The sequence below is a fragment of the Nicotiana tabacum genome, chromosome 3 (assembly GCF_000715075.1).
Source record: "Nicotiana tabacum cultivar K326 chromosome 3, ASM71507v2, whole genome shotgun sequence".
Taxonomy (NCBI): domain Eukaryota; kingdom Viridiplantae; phylum Streptophyta; class Magnoliopsida; order Solanales; family Solanaceae; genus Nicotiana; species Nicotiana tabacum.
The window spans coordinates 76954688-76973121 of NC_134082.1; the positions used below are offsets into that span (position 1 = coordinate 76954688).

At 40.7% G+C, this 18434-nt stretch overlaps 1 protein-coding gene across 1 annotated transcript; it reads right to left on the reverse strand.

The window, feature by feature from the left end:
• Positions 1-1852: 1852 nt before the first annotated feature.
• LOC142176475 (uncharacterized) lies at positions 1853-15086 on the reverse strand. The gene is made up of 5 exons (XM_075244339.1): positions 14760-15086; positions 14389-14531; positions 14249-14289; positions 2251-2822; positions 1853-2113 (listed from the first exon to the last, which is right to left on the reverse strand). The coding sequence occupies exons 1-5, from the start codon at positions 15084-15086 to the stop codon at positions 1853-1855; spliced, it is 1344 nt and encodes a 447-aa protein (XP_075100440.1).
• Positions 15087-18434: the final 3348 nt, after the last annotated feature.

The following is an 18434-nucleotide window of genomic DNA, read 5'->3' on the forward strand; positions in this document are numbered from 1 at the left end:
ATCACCTAATTTATATTTCATTTAAATTTGTTTGATCATATAGTAAATGACCCGAAAAGTTACTTTTGCACTTACATTGATTATGTAAAAAATTTCAGGCTGAAGTTATTTTTTTACTATAGAAAAACTGTGGGCTGATTTGGGCTGAAGTTACATTTCTTTTTGCATTTATCACCTACTTGTTTTACCACCTACTTATCTTGTTTCATTCAATTTCGCTGAACGTAAAACAGTATAAACACTTGAAAAGTTACTTTTACATTTATAGATATTAAATTGATTAGGTGCATTCTTTGTCTATATTAACAATCTCTTCACTTGAAAATTTCATAGTTATTCATAGACTTCCATCATATTTCTTTAAATTTATATTCATCCTTAGTCTTTTAGCTTTTGTTAAAGAAAGCATGTCTGGTCCAAGCGGAAGTAGGAAGCCTAATATGGATGAAATTATGTAGAAGTGGGAGAGTTTGAAGTGTGAGTGGTACAATAACAAACCGATGTCTAATCTTATGCTTTTGTGGGATCAAATAAAGGCTGATTGAGAGAGAATCAGACCACAGCTTTTTGCCAATGAATCATTCCAGAACAGGATTAACTTGTAACGTAGTTGTGAAAGTTATTCAACCTCGTTTGACAAGGTTGTACAGCAGTTTGATAGTTTTAAGTTTCCCATTGGGGATGACTATTCCAAGCTGCAAAACAACCTGAAGACTCTTTTTTCTCTTATGGACAGAGTAATCGTTGAACAAAGTCAGTTGCGTGATGAATTCAACAAGTTGAAGAATGATCTCATTGGACTCTATGGTCTTTTGCCTGAGTACCCTATCGTTATCTCGGATATTGATGATGATGAGATATTTAGAGAAATTGAGGAGTACTGTTCTGATGATGATGATGGTGATGATGCTTAGTATTTGTAATCCTTTTTTATGTTTTAATGTTGTGCTTTTTTATTTACTTCAGCATATTTATTAGAGAATATGCTGAAGTTATTAAGTTCATTTTCTATAACTTCAGCCTAGAGATGCTGAAGTTTTTGTTTGTACTTTGTGTGTTGCCCTCATCTCTTTCTGTATCAATGTAATTCTCATCCTCTTTCTTCGTAGCTTTCTGTTGCATTATCCTTGTTATTGTTGGTATTTGCTTTGTATTTCTAGTCAGTTCTGAGTTAATACAATTAGTTGGTTTTTATGTTTAGTTTTTGTAATCCTTTTTATGTTTTTATGCTGTACTTTTTTGTTTACTTCAGCATATTCATTAGAGAATATGCTGAAGTTATTAAGTTCATTTTCTATAACTTCAGCCTAGAGATGCTGAAGCTTTTGTTTGTACATGCATTTGTTTTGTGTGTTGTACGCGTATGTGTATGTGTGTATGTGTGTGTGTGTGTGTGTTTGTTTGTTTGTTAAGGATATGTATTTTACATACTGTAACCTGAAGTTTTTTCTCGCTGAAGTCATTGCGTACTTTTTTAAAATACAACCAAACCTGTAAGCTTGCGCAACAAAAATAAGTGATTTGTACTTTAGCAGTATATAAAATAGTCCAAGAGATTTTTTTTTATTCCTATGAAAAAAATCACATTTCAAATATGTCATACAATAATGAAAGTCTAAATTCAGACCAAGGATTATTGAAGGTTGGAGTATTTTTTAGTGTGTTTCTTGGAATATAGATGAGGTGCTGGAGAAGACAAACAAGTTGTTCTGTTATGCCCAACTTGTTTACATCGACTGCATTTGGTAGACTTCAATGAAACTAATTCAGTCGCAGGGATATGCCTCTTCTTTTGTCTTCTTCCTTGTTAAATCTCTATATCGGGAGGTTTTGTGATCTCAAATTCTACATTTTATGGTATATCCCATGATTTTTGATCTCCCACGGTATTCACATGTCCTTCATATATTTTCAACCATGTTTCCTTTGAATAACAATTTGAGCAGTAATCAGATTTCTGCAAATATCTCTTATTAATAGCAGCAATTGCATGTGGACAGGGCAATCCATCAAGTTGGAATTCCAAGCAGTCACAAGTTCTCTTCTTTAAGTCCATAATGAATTCGATACCTTTACTATTTATTCTAAACAATATTGAATCAAGATTGAACACCTAACAAGGAATAAAAAATTAAGATAAACTGTATTACTGTATTGTTGCTTCAAAAAGAAAAAGTATGAAGTTTTTTAAATGTAAGCAGTAAATCACTGCAACAGATATAAAAAGCTGAAGTTAATAAATATACTCACAAATATTTTGCAAGCCAAGTCCATATTCTTAGTCATGTCTTCTTCTGCCCATATTGATACTCTGTGAAAAGTTTCATTTGCTTTTTTTCTCCGTTCATAAAACCACTCTCCCAACTTTTCTTGGATGAAATCTAACATTCTTAAAATAGGCATCTCTCTCACTTTTAGTAAAACAGAATTCATTAGTTCTACCATATTTGTTGTTAGCATATTACAACGTCGCTGTGGGAACCACGATCGAGCCCATCTCTCTGGAGGATCTTCCATTATGTAATTGTATGTTTTCTTGTCAACACTTTTGAGTTGGGACATTAACTGATTAAAATCTTCACGTTTGTATGACCTTGCAGCACTTTGAAAAAGATTTATTACCGTGACTTTTGCATGTCTTTGCTTTAAATTTTTCTCAAAGTGATAAAGGCAGATACCATGGTGAGCTTCAGGATAAAATTTTCTAATCCCGTTTGCGATCGATTGGTTTCTATCTGACAAGAAAGCCAGTTCACGATGGGCTTGAATTGCTTTTCTCATTTCCCCGAAGAACCAAATATATGCCTCATTGTTTTCTGAATCTGATACACCAAAAGATAGAGGAAAGATTTGATTGTTTGCATCCTTCGATACAGCAACAAATATAACACCACAATATTTTGACTTTAAAAATATTGCATCTACTGTAATAACGGGTCTACAGTATGTGACGACCCGGCCAGTCGTCTCATGAGTTACCGGTCTGTTTCCCCCATTTCTGCTTTTTTATGCTTTGTTTATCTGTGTTATATGGTATCGAGTTGGTCGGATCGAATTCGGAAAGGATTTGGTAAGGTTTGAGACACTTAGTCTCTTTTAAGGAAGGTTAAGTTGGAAAAAATAATCGGATGTTGACTTATGTGTTAGAGGGCTCAGATGTGCGTTCCGATGATTCAGTTAGCTTTGGGAGGTGATTTGGGACTTAGGAGTGTGATCTGAATGAGTTTGGAGGTTCAGAGTAGATTTAGGCTTGAATTGGCGAAATCGAATTTTTTGGCGATTTCCGGTTGATAGGTGAGGTTTTGATATAGGGGTCAGAATGGAATTCCGAGAGTTGCAGCAGTTCTGTTGTGTCATTTGGGATGTGTGTGCAAAATTTTAGGTCATTCGGACGTGGTTTTATTGGGTTTTTGATCAAAAGCAGGATTCAGAAGATTTTAGAAAAGTTTGGCTTGAATCCGATGTGTTTTGGGTGATTTGATGTTATTTGAGGTGTTTGATGATTGGAATAAGTTTGAATAAGGTATTAGGATGTGTTTGTGCCTTTGGTTGCCTCGGGTAAGTTTCGAGTGGTAAATCGGATCATTTTGAAGTTAAGAAAGTTGCAAAAATTGCAGGTTCAGCAGTTGCAGGTATTTACTCTTCGCGTTCGCGAAGAGTCAGTTGAGGGAGGTAGAAATTTATTCTTCGCGTTCGCGAGGCAGGTTGCGCGTTCGCGAAGGGCTATGAGATTGTGCATCGCATTCGCGGGCGTGTAGTCGCGTTCGCATAGAAGGAATTGAGAGGCTGAGCTTCAGTGAAATTAACCCATCGTGTTCGCGATGGATGGAATGCGTTCGCAAAGGTTCGTTTGGGTAAAGGATCGCGTTTGCGAGGGTCTTGTCGCATTCGCATAAGAAGATTTTGGTCAAATTTATTTTTGTGTTTCGTGAACGCGAGGCTTTGACCGCGTTCGCGAAGAAGGATTTTCAGGCCTGGGCAGAAGTTTAAAAGGCTTGTCTTGTCCGCGATTTTAGGGCTTATTTCCTCCATAGTTGGCCCTTTTTGGAGCTTTTTGAAGGAGATTAAAGAGGGATTCAAGGGGAAACATTTGGAGGTAAGATTCTTGGACTTAAAACTCGATTATTATGTGAATTCCACCCAAAAAATCATGGAAATTAAGCCAAAAATTGAAGAACTAGGGCTTGGAAATTTAGACCTTTAATTGAGGATTTGAAGGATCATTTGGGGTCGGATTTGAGAACTTTTGATATGTATGAACTCGTGGGGAGATAAGAAATCTATTGATGCAAAAAACTATTGAATTCCAAGGCGTGGGCCTAGGGGGTCGGGTTTTGGTAATTTCGAATTCTTGGTATTATTTGATTGTTTTCGCTTGGGCTTCGTTCCCTTAGCATATTTTGACGCCGTGATTCTAATTTTGGATAGATTCGATGCGAGTAGAGGTCGATTCGAGGGGCAAAGGTGTTACGAAGTAGTATTTTCATCGGTTTGAGGTAAGTAAACATTGTAAATCTGGAACTGAGGGTACAAACCCCAGTATTTGACTTGTTTTGATAAATGCGGGTGACGCACATGCTAGGTGACAAGCGTATAGGCGTGCATCGGTAGGGATAACGACTTGGTCCGTCCCGTAGCGACTATTAAGCCGCGTATTTGATTTGTAAATATTATATTATTTTGTATTTTGGATATTTATACTGTATTATGGGTTGTATTCCATGTTTGGGGCCTTGTGCCAACCTATAGAAATCCTTAGGGGCATTTTGACTATTTTTCCTCACTTTACTTGCTAAAAACATATCCTCAGTCATGTTTTACCTATTTAAATGTTTAAAACTGGTTTTATCTTTCCACTTCTAATTGTGAGGACTCTTTGGGCTGAGTTCCCTAATTTCTTTGTTGCGTCCGAGAGGCTGTGAGGTTGATGATTGAGAGGGGTTGAGAACTTAATAGTGAGGATATGATATGTATATATTATGGATCGGGCTGCATGTTCCAGTGATACTTATATGGATCGGGTTGCACGCCCCACCGATATATATACTGGATCGGGCTACACGCCGCAACGATATGTATATTGAATCGGGATGCGGGCTGCAGCGATATGACGCTTGGGCTGTAGGAGTCTCTCCGGAGTCTGTACACCCCCAGTGAGCGTAGTCGACTATAAACTACGGATCGGGCTGCACACCGCAGTGGTTACTATGATTATTACTATTATGAGATATTAATGAGCTTGACTGCTGAGAGTGAGTACTGAGTGACGACAACTGAATCACGAGTGACCGAGTGGCTGCCTGAGAGGTCATATTTTTAGTGATACCTTGCCCGAGGGGCCCATTTATGATATTCTCACTAATTTCACTCTTCTTTTTTGAAATAAGCCTCTATTGAAAAGTGGCTAGGTAAAAGATTTTAAGTATTCCAATTGAAATTGAAGTTTTTATGATGAAACTGGTTTTTAAGTTGTGGAGTTTGATCTGTTATTCTGTTGTTTACTCCTTTATATGATTTTAAACTGCTCGTCACTGCTTTCAGACCTTATTTACTTTAGTTACTTACTGAGTTGGTGTACTCATGTTTCTCCCTACACCTTGTGTGCAGATCCAGGTGCCCGAGTGGTAGAGTGAGGGTCCTCAGCTGATTCAGATGTTGCCAGAGATTTCAAGGTAGTTGTATGGCGTCCGCATCCCTGTTATCTCCTTCTTATCTTATTCTTTTTATTTCGCATTTTTGCTAGACTTTTGTTGTATCAGATAGTCAGTTATGTAGTAGAGGCTCTAGACTCGTGACACCAGATATTTAGGGCTATGTTGTCTTATGTTTTTATTGGATTCCGCATTATTTTAGCTGTTTTAAACACTTCTTATGAAAACTGGTATTTAATCCTATGTTGGAAAAATGGTTTTATAAAAGAAATTTGATGTGATTGATGGTTTGGGTTGGCTTGCCTAGTAGTTTGATAGGCGCCATCACGACCGGGTATTTGGGGTCGTGACAAGTTGGTATCAGAGCTTAGGTTACATAGGTCTCGCGAGTCATGAGCCGATTTAGTATAGTCTCGCGGATCGGTACGAAGATGTCTGTATTTATCCTCGAGAGGCTGCAAAACCTCTAGAAAAAACTTCATATTCTTGAAATTCTTGTCGTGCAAACTTGTTGATCCGAATACTAAACTTTTGTTATTCCATTCTCTCAGATGGTGAGGACACGTGCTACCAGGTAGGGTGGACGACCACCAGTTCCACCAATTGGGGCCACCAGAGGCCGAAGACATGGTCGAGTCTGTGGTAGGGGTAGAGCAGCTAGGGCGGTACCTATAGATCCACCAGTTGCCTCAGTTCAGGATCAGGTCCCAGTTGTGGACGCTACAACAGCACCAGCTCAGACACCAGCTGTGCCATTGTGATTCCAGGCCTTCAGGAGGCTTTAGCTCAGATCTTATCAGTGTGTACCGGTTTGGCTCAGGTGGTTTCAGTTACTACGGCCGTAGCTACTTCTCAGGCCGGGGGAGGCACCCAGACTCCCGTTGCTCGCACACCTTAGCAGGTTATGCAAAGGACTCCAAACACCGGGGGCACCTCCAGCCCAGTCGGTTACACCAGCTCAGGATTTTGTGGTGCCAGTTATGCTGGACGACAAGCAGCGTCGACTAGAGAGGTTTGGTAGCCTCAAGCCTCTGACTTTCAGTAGTGCAGAGGGCGAGGATGCCTAGGGTTTCTTAGATAAGTGCTAGAGGATGCTTTGTAAAGCGGGGATTCTAGAGACCAGTGGGGTCGCTTTCACTACTTATCAATTTTCTAGGTTTGCCTTCACTTGGTGGGAGGCGTAGGCCTATTGGTGAAGCGCCTCTTACCTGGCAGTAGTTCTCTGTTCTCTCTTTGGAGAAGTATGTGCCACAGTTTCGCTGAGAGGAGTTGCGCAGGCAGTTTGAGCAGTTGCATCAGGGGAGATAATTGTGATGCAGTATGAGATGCGGTTCTCCGAGTTAGCTCGTCATGCGGTTTGGTTGGTTCCCACAGATCGAGAGAGGATTATGAGGTTTGTTGATGGTCTTACATATCATCTTTGGATTCTCATGACTAGGGAAAGGGTGACAGGTGCTACTTTCGAGGAGGTTGTTGACATCGCCCGCGAGATTGAGATAGTTTGCTACCAGTAGCGAGAGGAGAGGGAGACCAAGAGGCCTCGAGGATCTGGTAGCTTTAGTGGTGCTCCTTCGAGGGGTCAATTCCAGCTGGGCAGAGGCCATCCATTCAGGCAGGCTCATTCAGCTCGCCCAGGTTATCGTGGGGCATTATCGGGTCATGGTTCTCACAGTTCTCATTAGGGCCAGTTATCACTTAGTGCCCTTCCAGCTCAGAGTTCGTCCTGTGCTCCATCAGTGCAGGGTTCTTCCATGCCAAGTCCTTCTACTGGTCACTCTGGTGCCAGGGGTTCCCTTCAGTCCCTATCTCTAGCACCGGGAAGTTGTTATGAGTGCGGAGAGTATGAGGAGGCAGTGTCCTCGTCTTTGTGATGGTCAGTCTCAGCAGAGGGATCAACTTTCGACTTCTGCTCTAGTTACTTCACCACCCTCCTAGCCAGCTAGGGGTGGAGGTCAGTCAGCCAGGGGTCGCCCTAGAGGGGGAGGTCGATCAAGTGGTAGTCATGCCCGTTTCTATGCTTTTCTGGGTAGATCAGATGTTGTTGCTTCAGATGCTGTGATTTTAGGTATCGTTTCAGTCTTCCACATAGATGCCTCTATATTATTTGATCCCGGTTCCACCTTTTCTTATGTGTCACCATACTTTACCCGTTATCTGGATTAGCCCCGTGAGTCTTTGGTTTCACCTGTTCATATATCTACCCCAATGGGCAATACTATTATTGTAGACCATGTGTACCGGTCATGTGTGGTGACTATTGGGGGTCTGGAGACCCGAGTGGATCTGTTATTACTGTGTATGGTGGATTTCGATATCATTTTTGGCATGGACTGGTTATCTTCATGTTATGTTATTCTGGATTGTCATACCAAGATAGTCACATTAGCTATACCGGATATGCCACTGATTGAGTGGCGAGGTTTGACTAACTATGTTCCCAGTAGAGTGATCTCATTCTTGAAGGCTCAGCATATGGTTGGGAAGGGATATCTTTCGTATCTAGCCTTCGTGAGGGATGTCGATGTTGAGACTCCCAGTATTGATTCTATTCCAGTTGTGAGGAATTTTCCAGATGTGTTTCCTGTAAACCTGCCAGGCATGCCACCGGACAGGGATATTGATTTTGGTATAAACCTGGTGCCGGGCACTCGGCCCATTTCTATTTTGTCGTATCGCATGGTACCGACGGAGTTGAAAGAATTAAAAGGACAGCTTTAGGAGCTCCTTGATAAGGGGTTCATTCGGCCTAATGTGTCACCTTAGGGTGCGCCAGTTCTATTTGTGAAGAAGATGGATGAAACTATGAGGATGTGCATTGATTATAGGCAATTGAACAAGGTAACAATTAAGAACAAGTATTCTTTGCCTCGCATTGATGATTTATTCGACCAGCTTTAAGGAGCGAGAGTGTTCTCCAAGATTGATCTCCATTCAGGTTATCACCAGTTGAAGATCAGGGACTCGGATATTTTTAAGACAGCTTTCAGGATCCGATATGGTCATTATGAGTTCTTGGTGATGTCTTTTGGGCTGACCAATGCCCCAGCAACGTTCATGCATTTGATGAACAGTGTGTTCCGGCCTTATCTTGTCTCATTTGTCATAGTCTTCATTGATGACATTCTGGTGTATTCGCGTAGTCAGGAGCAGCACGCGGAGCATTTGAGAGTTGTATTGCAGATATTGAGGGAGGAGAAGCTTTATGCAAAATTCTCCAAGTGTGAGTTTTGGCTCAGTTCAGTGGCTTTCTTAGGGCACGTGGTGTCCAGTGAGGGTATTTAGGTTGATCCGAAAAAGATAGAGGCGGTTCAGAGTTGGCCCAGATCGTCCTCAGCCATAGAGATTCGCAGCTTTCTTGGCTTGGCAGGCTATTATTGCCGGTTTGTTCAGGGATTCTCATCTATCGCATCGCCCTTGACCAAGTTGACTCAGAAGGGTGCTTCATTTGTATGGTCGGACGAGTGTGAGGAGAGCTTTCAGAAGCTCAAGATAGCTTTGACCACAACTCTAGTGTTAGTTTTTCCATCAGTTTCAGGTTCATATACTGTGTATTGTCATGCTTCGAGAGTTGACATTGGTTGTGTTTTGATGCAGGAGGATAGAGTTGTTGCTTATGCTTCTCATCAGTTGAAGCCCCATGAGAAGAACTACTCCGTTCATGATTTGGAGTTGGCTGACATAGTTCACGCATTTAAAATTTTGAGGCATTACTTGTATGGTGTGTCTTGTGAGGTGTTTACTGATCATCATAGCCTCCAGCACTTGTTCAAGCAGAAGGATCTTAATTTGAGGCAGCGTAGGTGGTTGGAGTTGCTTATGGATTATGATATCACTATATTGTACCATCCGAGGAAGGCCAATGTGGCGGCCGATGCTTTGAGCCGGAAGGCGGTAAGTATGGGAAGTTTGGCATATATTCCAATTAGGGAGAGACCTCTTGCAGTTGATGTGCAGGCCTTGGCCAATCGGTTCGTGATATTAGATGTTTCGGAGCCTAGTCGGGTATTGACTTGTGTGGTTTCTCGGTCTTCCTTATATGATCGCATCAGAGAGCGCCAGTATGATGATCTGCATTTGCTTGTCCTTAAGGACAGAGTTTAGCACGATGATGCTAGATATGTGACCATTGGTGATGATACGGTGTTGAAGATGTAGGGTCGGATCTGTGTGCCCAATGTAGATGGGTTTTGGGAGTTGATTCTTGAAAAGGCCCATAGCTCGCGGTATTTCATTCATCTGGGTGCCACAAAGATGTATCAGGATCTGAGACAACATTATTGATGGAGAAGAATGAAGAAAGACATTGCCAGATTTGTAGCTCGGTGTCTTAATTGTCAGTAGGTGAAATATGAGCATCAGAGACCGGGTGACTTACTTCAGCAGATGGATATTCCCGAGTGGAAATGGGAGAGGATCCCTATGGATTTTGTTGTTGAACTTCCACGGACTTTGAGAAAGTTCGATGCTATTTGGGTAAATGTGGATCGGCTGACCAAGTCCGCGCACTTCATTCCTGTGTATACTACTTATTCCTCAGAGCGGTTGGCAGAGATCTATATCCGGGAGATTTTTCGACTGCATGGTGTCCTAGTTTCCATAATTTCAGATAGGGGCACTCAGTTTACTTTGCAGTTTTAGAGGCCTGTGCAGCGAGAGTTGTGTACTCAGGTTGAGTTGAGCACAACTTTTCACCCTTAAACGGATGGGCAGTCCGAGCACACTATTCAGATATAGGAGGATATGTTGCGTGCTTGTGTCATTGATTTCGGAGGGTCATGGGATCAGTTTCTACCACTTGTAGAGTTTGCTTATAACAACAGCTACCCGTCGAGTATTCAGATGGTTCCGTATGAGGCTTTGTATGGGAGGCGATGTAGATATCCAGCTGGTTGGTTCGAGCCCGGTAAGGCTAGACTATTGGGGACAAACATGGTTTAGGATGCTTTAGAAAAGGTGAAGGTGATTCAGGAGAGACTTCGTACAGCGCAGTCGAGGCAAAAGAGTTATGCTGACAGGAGGATTCGGGATGTGTCCTACATTGTTGGTGAAAAGGTTCTGTTGAAAGTTTCGCCCATGAAGGGTGTTAAGAGATTCGGGAAGAAAGGGAAAATGCATCCGCTGTTCATTGGACCTTTTGAGGTGCTTCGGGGGATTGGGGAGGTTGCTTATGAACTTGGTTTGCCACCTAGCTTGTCGAGTGTGCATCCGGTATTTCATGTTTCCATGCTTCGGGAATACATTGGGGATCCGTCTCATGTTTTGGATTTCAGCACGGTTCAGTTGGATGATGATTTGACTTATGATATGGAGCCAGTAGCTATTTTGGGTCGTCAAGTTCGAAAGTTGAGGTCAATGGATATAGCCTCAGTGAAAGTGCAGTGGAGAGGTCGGCTTGTGGAGTAGGCTTCCTGGGAGACCGAGCAGGAGATGCAGAGCAGATATCCTCACCTGTTTGAGGCTTCAGGTATGATTCTTGACTCGTTCGAAGACGAACGATTGTTTAAGTTGGGGAGGATGTGACGACCTGACCAGTCGTCTCATGAGTTACCGCTATGTTTCCCCCATTTTTACTTCTTTATGCTTTGTTTATCCGTGTTATGTGGTATCAGGTTGGTCGGATCGAATTCGGAAAGGATTTGGTAAGGTTTGAGACACTTAGTCTCTTTTAAGGAAGGTTAAGTTGGAAAAATCAGCCGAATGTTGACTTATGTGTTATAGGGCTCGGATGTGAGTTTTGACGATTTGGTTAGCTTTGGGAGGTGATTTTGGACTTAGGAGCGTTATCGGAATGAGTTTTGGAGGTTCGGAGTAGATTTAGGCTTGAACTGGCGAAATCGGATTTTTGGCGATTTCCGGTTGATAGGTGAGATTTTGATATAGGGGTCAGAATGGAGTTCCGAGAGTTGTAGTAGTTCCATTGTGCCATTTGGGATGTGTGTGCAAAATTTAAGGTCATTCGGATATGGTTTGATTGGGGTTTTGATCAAAAACGGAATTCATAAGATTTTAGAAAAGATTGGCTTGAATCCGATGTGTTTTGGGTGATTTGATGTTATTTGAGGTGTTTGATGATTGGAATAAGTTTGAATAAGGTATTAGGATGTGTTTGTGCCTTTTTTGAGATCCCGGGGGCCTCGGGAGAGTTTCGGGTGGTCAATCAGATCATTTTGAAGTTAAGAAAGTAGCAGAAATTGCAGGTTCAGCAGTTGCAGGTATTTACTCTTCGTGTTCACGAGTGGACCCTCGCGTTCGCGAAGAGTCAACTGAGGGAGGTGTAAATTTAGCCTTCACGTTTGCGAGGAAGGTTACATGTTCGTAAAGGGCTACGAGATTGTGCATCGCGTTCGCGGGCGTGTAGTTGTGTTCGCATAGAAGGAATTGAGAGGCTGAGCTTCAGTGGAATTAACCTATCGCGTTCGCAATGGATGGAACGCGTTCGCGAAGGTTCGTCTGGGTAAAGCATCGCGTTCGCATTCGCGTAAGAGGATTTTGGTCAAAGTTATTTTTGTGCTTCGCGAACGCGAGGCTTTGACCGCGTTCGCGAAGAAGGATTTTCAGGCCTGAGCAGAAGTTTAAAAGGTTGTCTTGTCCGCGAATGTGGGGTTTATTTCCTCCATAGTTGGTCGTTTTCGGAGCTTTTTAAAGGAGATTGAAGAGGGATTCAAGAGGAATCACTTGAAGGTAAGATTCTTGGACTTAAAAGTAGATTATTATCTGAATTCCACCTAGAAAATCATGGAAATTAAGCCAAAAATTGAAGAACTAGGGCTTGGAAATTTAGACCTTTAATTGAGGATTTGAGACCATTTGGGGTCGTATTTGAGAACTTTTGATATGTATGAACTCGTGGGGAGATAAGGAATCTATTGATGCAAAAAATTATTGAATTCCGAGATATGGGCCAGGGGGGTCGGGTTTTAGTAATTTCAGGATTCTTTGTATAATTTGATTATTTTCGTTGGGCTTTGTTCCCTTAGCATATTTTGACACCGTGATTCTGATTTTGGATAAATTCGATGAGAGTGGAGGCCGATTCGAGGGGAAAAGGCGTCATAGAGTAGTATTTTCATTGGTTTGAGGTAAGTAACCGTTGTAAATCTGGAACTGAGGGTACAAAACCCGATTTTTGACTTGTTTTGATAAATGCGGTGACGCACATGCTAGGTGACGAGCATATGGGCGTGCACCAGTAGGGATTATGACTTGGTCCGTCCCGTAGCGACTATTAAGCCGCGTATTTGATTTGGAAATATTATATTATTTCGTATTTTGGATATTTATACTGTATTATGGGTTGTATGCCATGTTTGGGGCCTTGAGCCGACTTGTAGAAACCTTTAGGGGCATTTTGACTATTTTTACTCACTTTACTTGCTAAAAACATATCCTCAGTCATGTTTTACCTGTTTAAATGTTTAAAACTAGTTTTATCTTTCCACTTCTAATTGTGAGGACTGTTTGGGCTGAGTTCCCTAATTTCTATTGTTGCACCCGAGAGGCTGTAAGGTTAATGACTAAGAGGGGTTGAGAACCTAATAGTGAGGATATGATATGTATATATTATGGATCGGGTTGCACGCCGCAGCGATACTTATATGGATCGGGCTGCATGCCCCAGCGATATATATACTGGATCGGGCTGCACGCCGCAACGATATGTATATTGAATCGGGATGCACGCCGCAACGATATTACACTTAGGCTGTAGGATCCCCTCTGGAGTCTATACACCCCTAGGGAGCGTAGTCGACTATAAACTATAGATCGAGCTGCACGCCGCAGCGGTTACTATGATTATTACTATTATGAGATATTAATGAGCCTGAGTACTGAGAGTGAGTACTGAGTGACGAGAGCTGAATCATGAGTGACCGAGAGGCTGCCTGAGAGGTCATATTCTGAGTGATACCTTGCCCGAGGGGCCCATTTATGATATTTTCACTGATTTCACTCTTCTTTTTTGAAATAAGACTCTATTGAAAAGTGGCTAAGTAAAAGATTTTAAGTATTCCAATTGAAATTGAAGTTTTTATGACGAAACTGGTTTTTAAGCTGTGGAGTTTGATCTGTTATTCTGTTGTTTACTCCTTTATATGATTTTAAACTACTCGTTACTGCTTTTAGACCTTATTTACTTTAGTTACTTACTGAGTTGGTGTACTCATGTTTCTCCCTGCACCTTGTGTGCAGATCCAAGTGCCTGAGTGGCAGAGTGAGGGTCCTCAGCTGATACAGAGGTTACCGGAGATTTCAAGGTAGCTGCATGGCGTTCGCAGCCCTGTTATCTCCTTCTTATCTTGTTCTTTTTATTCCGCATTTTTGCTAGACTTTTGTTGTATCAGACAGTCAGTTATGTAGTAGAGGCTCTAGACTCGTGACACCAGATATTTGGGGATGTGTTGTCTTATGTTTTTATTGGATTTCGCAATATTTTAGCTGTTTTAAACACTTCTTATGAAAACTGGTATTTAATCCTATGTTGGAAAAATGGTTTTATAAAAGAAATTTGATGTGATTGATGGTTTGGGTTGGCTTGCCTAGTAGTGTGATAGGCACCATTGATTGGGTATTTGGGGTCATGACACATTAGGACTAACCAGCTATTGATGTCGTAGGAGCAAATAACATATAAGCAAATCTGTATAGTGAAACACAAAAAAACAAATCATAAAGTGTGAAGTTTTTCAAATAGGAACATTTGAAACTCCGGGTTGATGGTTAGTATTGTTTTGCTTACCTATTCTTCTCATCTCTTTTTATGCTTGTGTACGTTCTTGGGTTTTTGCGCACCATCATGTGTAAGTATAAAGGAAGAATCTGGTAGTTCTCTTTCGGTGTTCCCCTTATGCAAGCAACAACTTTTTGAATAGCGCGCCATGCCTTGTGATAACCAATGTCAATTCCAAATTTCTTTTTTATTTAATTTTCTACAAAGGCTGGTGTAACCTCTATCTTTTTGTCTCAAACATGTTCTATAGTTTGTTCACTTATAAAATTTGATGTAGCATGCTTCTGATCTGATTTTCTTGCATCAACCGAGCATTCATGATTGTTATAATATTTTATCACCCTGAATAGTGTGGAATATTTTATTCTGGTAGCACGTACATTCCAACCACATTTCTCCAAGATGTATTTCAGCTCGTATCTCTTTGAACATGATCTAACAGCAGTAAATTCAACTTTCTGGTTTATCTCCAAGCTGCAGAAAAATTTAGTCATGTTTTGTTTGTTCTCAAAAGTTGATCCGACTCTTACATCCTTAGGTAATGCATCGTGCCTAAGTATTTTACATGGTAGAGATTCTTTCAGCTTTCTCCTCACTCTTTTTCTTGATTTCTGAGAAGCACTAGAAGTTTCTGCAATTTCTTCAATTCTATCTGATGTTATCGGTATAAGATCCATATTTACTTCATCTTCATTGTTGCTTATCATTGCAGAAGGTAACAAAAAACTTTGTTGGATTGTGTGTTGGTTGTCAATTTGCATTATTAGTTGTCCTTCTTCTTCTTAGTCATCGACAAACTGGTATGAATTTATTGGAGAAGTGGGTAATTGTTGCAGCATTATATATTCTGAAGCAATTGTAATATTAGAAAGTTGTTGCTCGTTGTCTACTTCCATTATTGGCTGTCCTACTTCATGTTGATAATCAGCAAAAGGTTCTGAATCTATTGCATATGCAAGAGATTGTTTGAATGCTGCAGATTTTGAATGTTGTATTTTTTTCGATGACAAAATGGCAATTCTTGTAGGCTGAATCAGTTATAAGCAAATGTATACAGGTACTGAGTTCTTCATCTGAAGTTACAAGCATTCCTTTGCTTGTATTTAGTTTGATATCAAACCATATTTTTAGTGAATATCTGCTTGAATCAATATTTGTAACTTCACTAATTTTCTTCAGGAAAGTATTGAATGATATTTGCTTATTAAGTAGAACAAGTTTTGTATCATGATCCAAGTATTTGAAGTCAAGAGTTCACCTCCCATTGAAAGTAATAACAACGCAAATCGAACACATCCTGCAGAAGTATGTTTAGCGGCAAGTATTAGGAAATTGAACAGAAGAATTTAATTATGAAGTTCATAAAAAATCTAAGCACATTGAAGCTGAAGTTGAGCAAATATACTAGAATATTTTCAGCTTGTTTATAGTGAAGTTTTCGAAAAAACGCTCATGAAGAAGGTGATTAATGGAGGACAAGACTTGAGCGGTAACGACCCGACCGGTCGTTTTAAGAATTTACGCCACGATCCCCTATTAACTGCTTTTCCCGTCTTTTTTTCTGCTATTGTGAGTTGCCAGAAGGAATTATTTGGAGTCTCAGAGAGTTTTGGGACACTTAGTCCCTAAATGAGAGCTTAAATTCTGAAAATTTGACCGTAGTCGGAATAGTGTGAAGACGGTCTCAGAATGGAATTCTGATGGTTCTGTTAGCTCCGTTGGGTGATTTCAAGTTTAGGAGCATGTTCGGATTGTGTTTTGGAGATCTGTAGCTAATTTAGGCTTGAAATGCCGAAAGTTAAATTTTTGAAGTTTCTGGTTCGATAGTGAGATTTTGATCCAAGGGTCAGAATGGAATTCCAAAAGTTGGAATAGCTCCGTAGTTTTAAATGTGATGTGTGTGCAAAATTTCAGGTCATTCGGACAAGGTTTGATAGACTTTTTGATCGAAAGCCTATTTTGAGAGTTTTTGAAGTTCTTAGGCTTGAATCCAATGCTAAATTGGTGTTTTGATGTTGTTTTAAGCGTTCCGGAGATTGGAACAAGTTTGAATGATGTTTTAGGATTGGTTGGCATATTTGGTTGAGGTCCCAGAGGCCTCGGGTGTATTTCGGATGCTCAACGGATCATTTTGGAATTTGTTGGAATTACTGAAAAATTGCAGCAGCCCAGTTCTGGTTTCCTTCTTCGCGTTCGCGAGTAGGGTCTCACGTTCGCGAAGAGGAGCTGGGGCTGGGGGAGTTTTAATGCTTCGCATTCGCAAAGGGTCTCCCGTGTTCGCGAAGCTAGAGGAGATGTTGCATCACGTTCGCGACCTGGGAATCGCGTTCGCAATGAAGGAAGCTGGACCCAAGTGAAGTTGTACTTCGCGAAAGTTAGGGTCCTTCCGCGTTCGAGAAGAAGGAATATCTGGGCAGTATTTAAATAGCCCATCTGCGACCCTTCTTCATTTTTCCACCATTTTTGGACGGGATTGAAGCTTTGGAGGAGATTTTTGAGGAAACCAAAGGGGAATCACTTGGAGGTAATATTTTTGACTTCATAACTCATTTATATGTGATTAAAGGTCTAATTACTGGTGAAAAATTAGAGAAAAATCAGTGCAAAATGGGTAATTAGGGATTGAGATTAAGAGACCTTAAAATGGGTATTTGAGGGGACAATTGAACTCCGATTTCAGTGTTCTTGATATGTATGGACTTGTGAGAGTGTGAGAATTCTAAAAATATAAATTTCACCCGATTCTGAGATGTGGGCCCGAGGGGCATTTTGGTTATTTTACCTAATTTCGCATATTAGCTTAGAATTTCTTTGTGGAATCAGTTATTTGAAGTGTTATTTAAATTATGCAATTGAATTGAATAGATTTGGGTCATTTGGAGTCGATTACTCGTGGCAAAAGCGTGGTTTCAGGTTGATTTTGAGCTGATTCAAGTTTAGTGGCTTGCCTAACCTTGTGTGCAGGACATTCCCCTTAGGATTTGCTATTGTAGTAATTGAAATACCTTGTACGTGAGATGACGAGTGCGTACTTGTGCTGATTATTGAAAAACCTGTTTTCACTAAAGTAGCTTTAATTGTGTTTTCCTTTCCTGCTTACTGTACTTGAAATTTAAGCCTGTTGTTAGCTTAGAGAAGAATATTTAATTGACTTAATTGTTTTGTTGCTTAAAATGCCTTATTTGTATTATGTGAAGCATGTTAGATTAGAATTACCTGCTTTACTTGGGGCGAAATTGAGCTTAATTGAGTATTCTTTCTGTTGTTGCTGTGTGTTTTACTTTGGGACTATGGAATGACATCGCGGGAGATCCCCTGTACATATTTATGAGTTGAGCTGAGGTGCGAGATACTGAGAGATCCCTAGCACGTATATTGAGGATACCAAGAGATCCCCCGGATACCTAAAGACCCTTAGCATATAGTGAGGATACCAAGAGATCCTCGGGATACCAAGAGATCCCTAACATATATTGAGGATACCAAGAGATCATCGGGATACCAAGAGATCCCTAGCATATATATTGAGGGTACTAAGAGATCCTCGGGATATTGAGAGATCCCCAGTTATTAGCTTTGGGAAGAATGGTATTCCTTGCGATTGTTTTTGCCTCTGATTCAGTTGTTGTTATCCTTATTATCCTGTATTAATTCTCATTGTTATCTTTCAATTGTACTGCTTTATCTTATACTTTCATATCTTATGTTTCATTTAATCTCAGTAGGGCCCTGACCTTCCTCGTTACTACCCGACTGAGGTTAGGCTTGGCACTTACTGAATACTGTTGTGGTGTACTCATGTCCTTTCTGTACATGTTTTTCATGTGCAGATCCAGGTACCTCCACTCAGACTTATCACGCTTGAGACGAGGCGTTTGTAGAGACTCCGAGGTATATTTGCCTCGTCCGCAGATCAAAAAGTCCCTTTCTACTCTCCCTTTTAAGTATTAGCCCTTATGTATTTTCTTTTCCTTTGTTAGGTATTTTGGAGTTAGATACTTGTTGACATTCAAAGGCTTGTGATCATGAGATTCCGGGTTTTGGGAAATGTATTT

Coding starts and splice junctions, on each gene's coding strand:
- LOC142176475 (XM_075244339.1), bottom strand. CDS start 15,086: ATGATAAGCAACAATGAAGATGAAGTAAATATGGATCTTATACCGATA. Junction 14,532..14,759: donor TGGAGAAATGTGGTTGGAAT/GTACGTGCTACC, acceptor GGTTATCACAAG/GCATGGCGCGCTATTCAAAA. Junction 14,290..14,388: donor AAAAGAGATGAGAAGAATAG/GTAAGCAAAACA, acceptor TTCACTATACAG/ATTTGCTTATATGTTATTTG.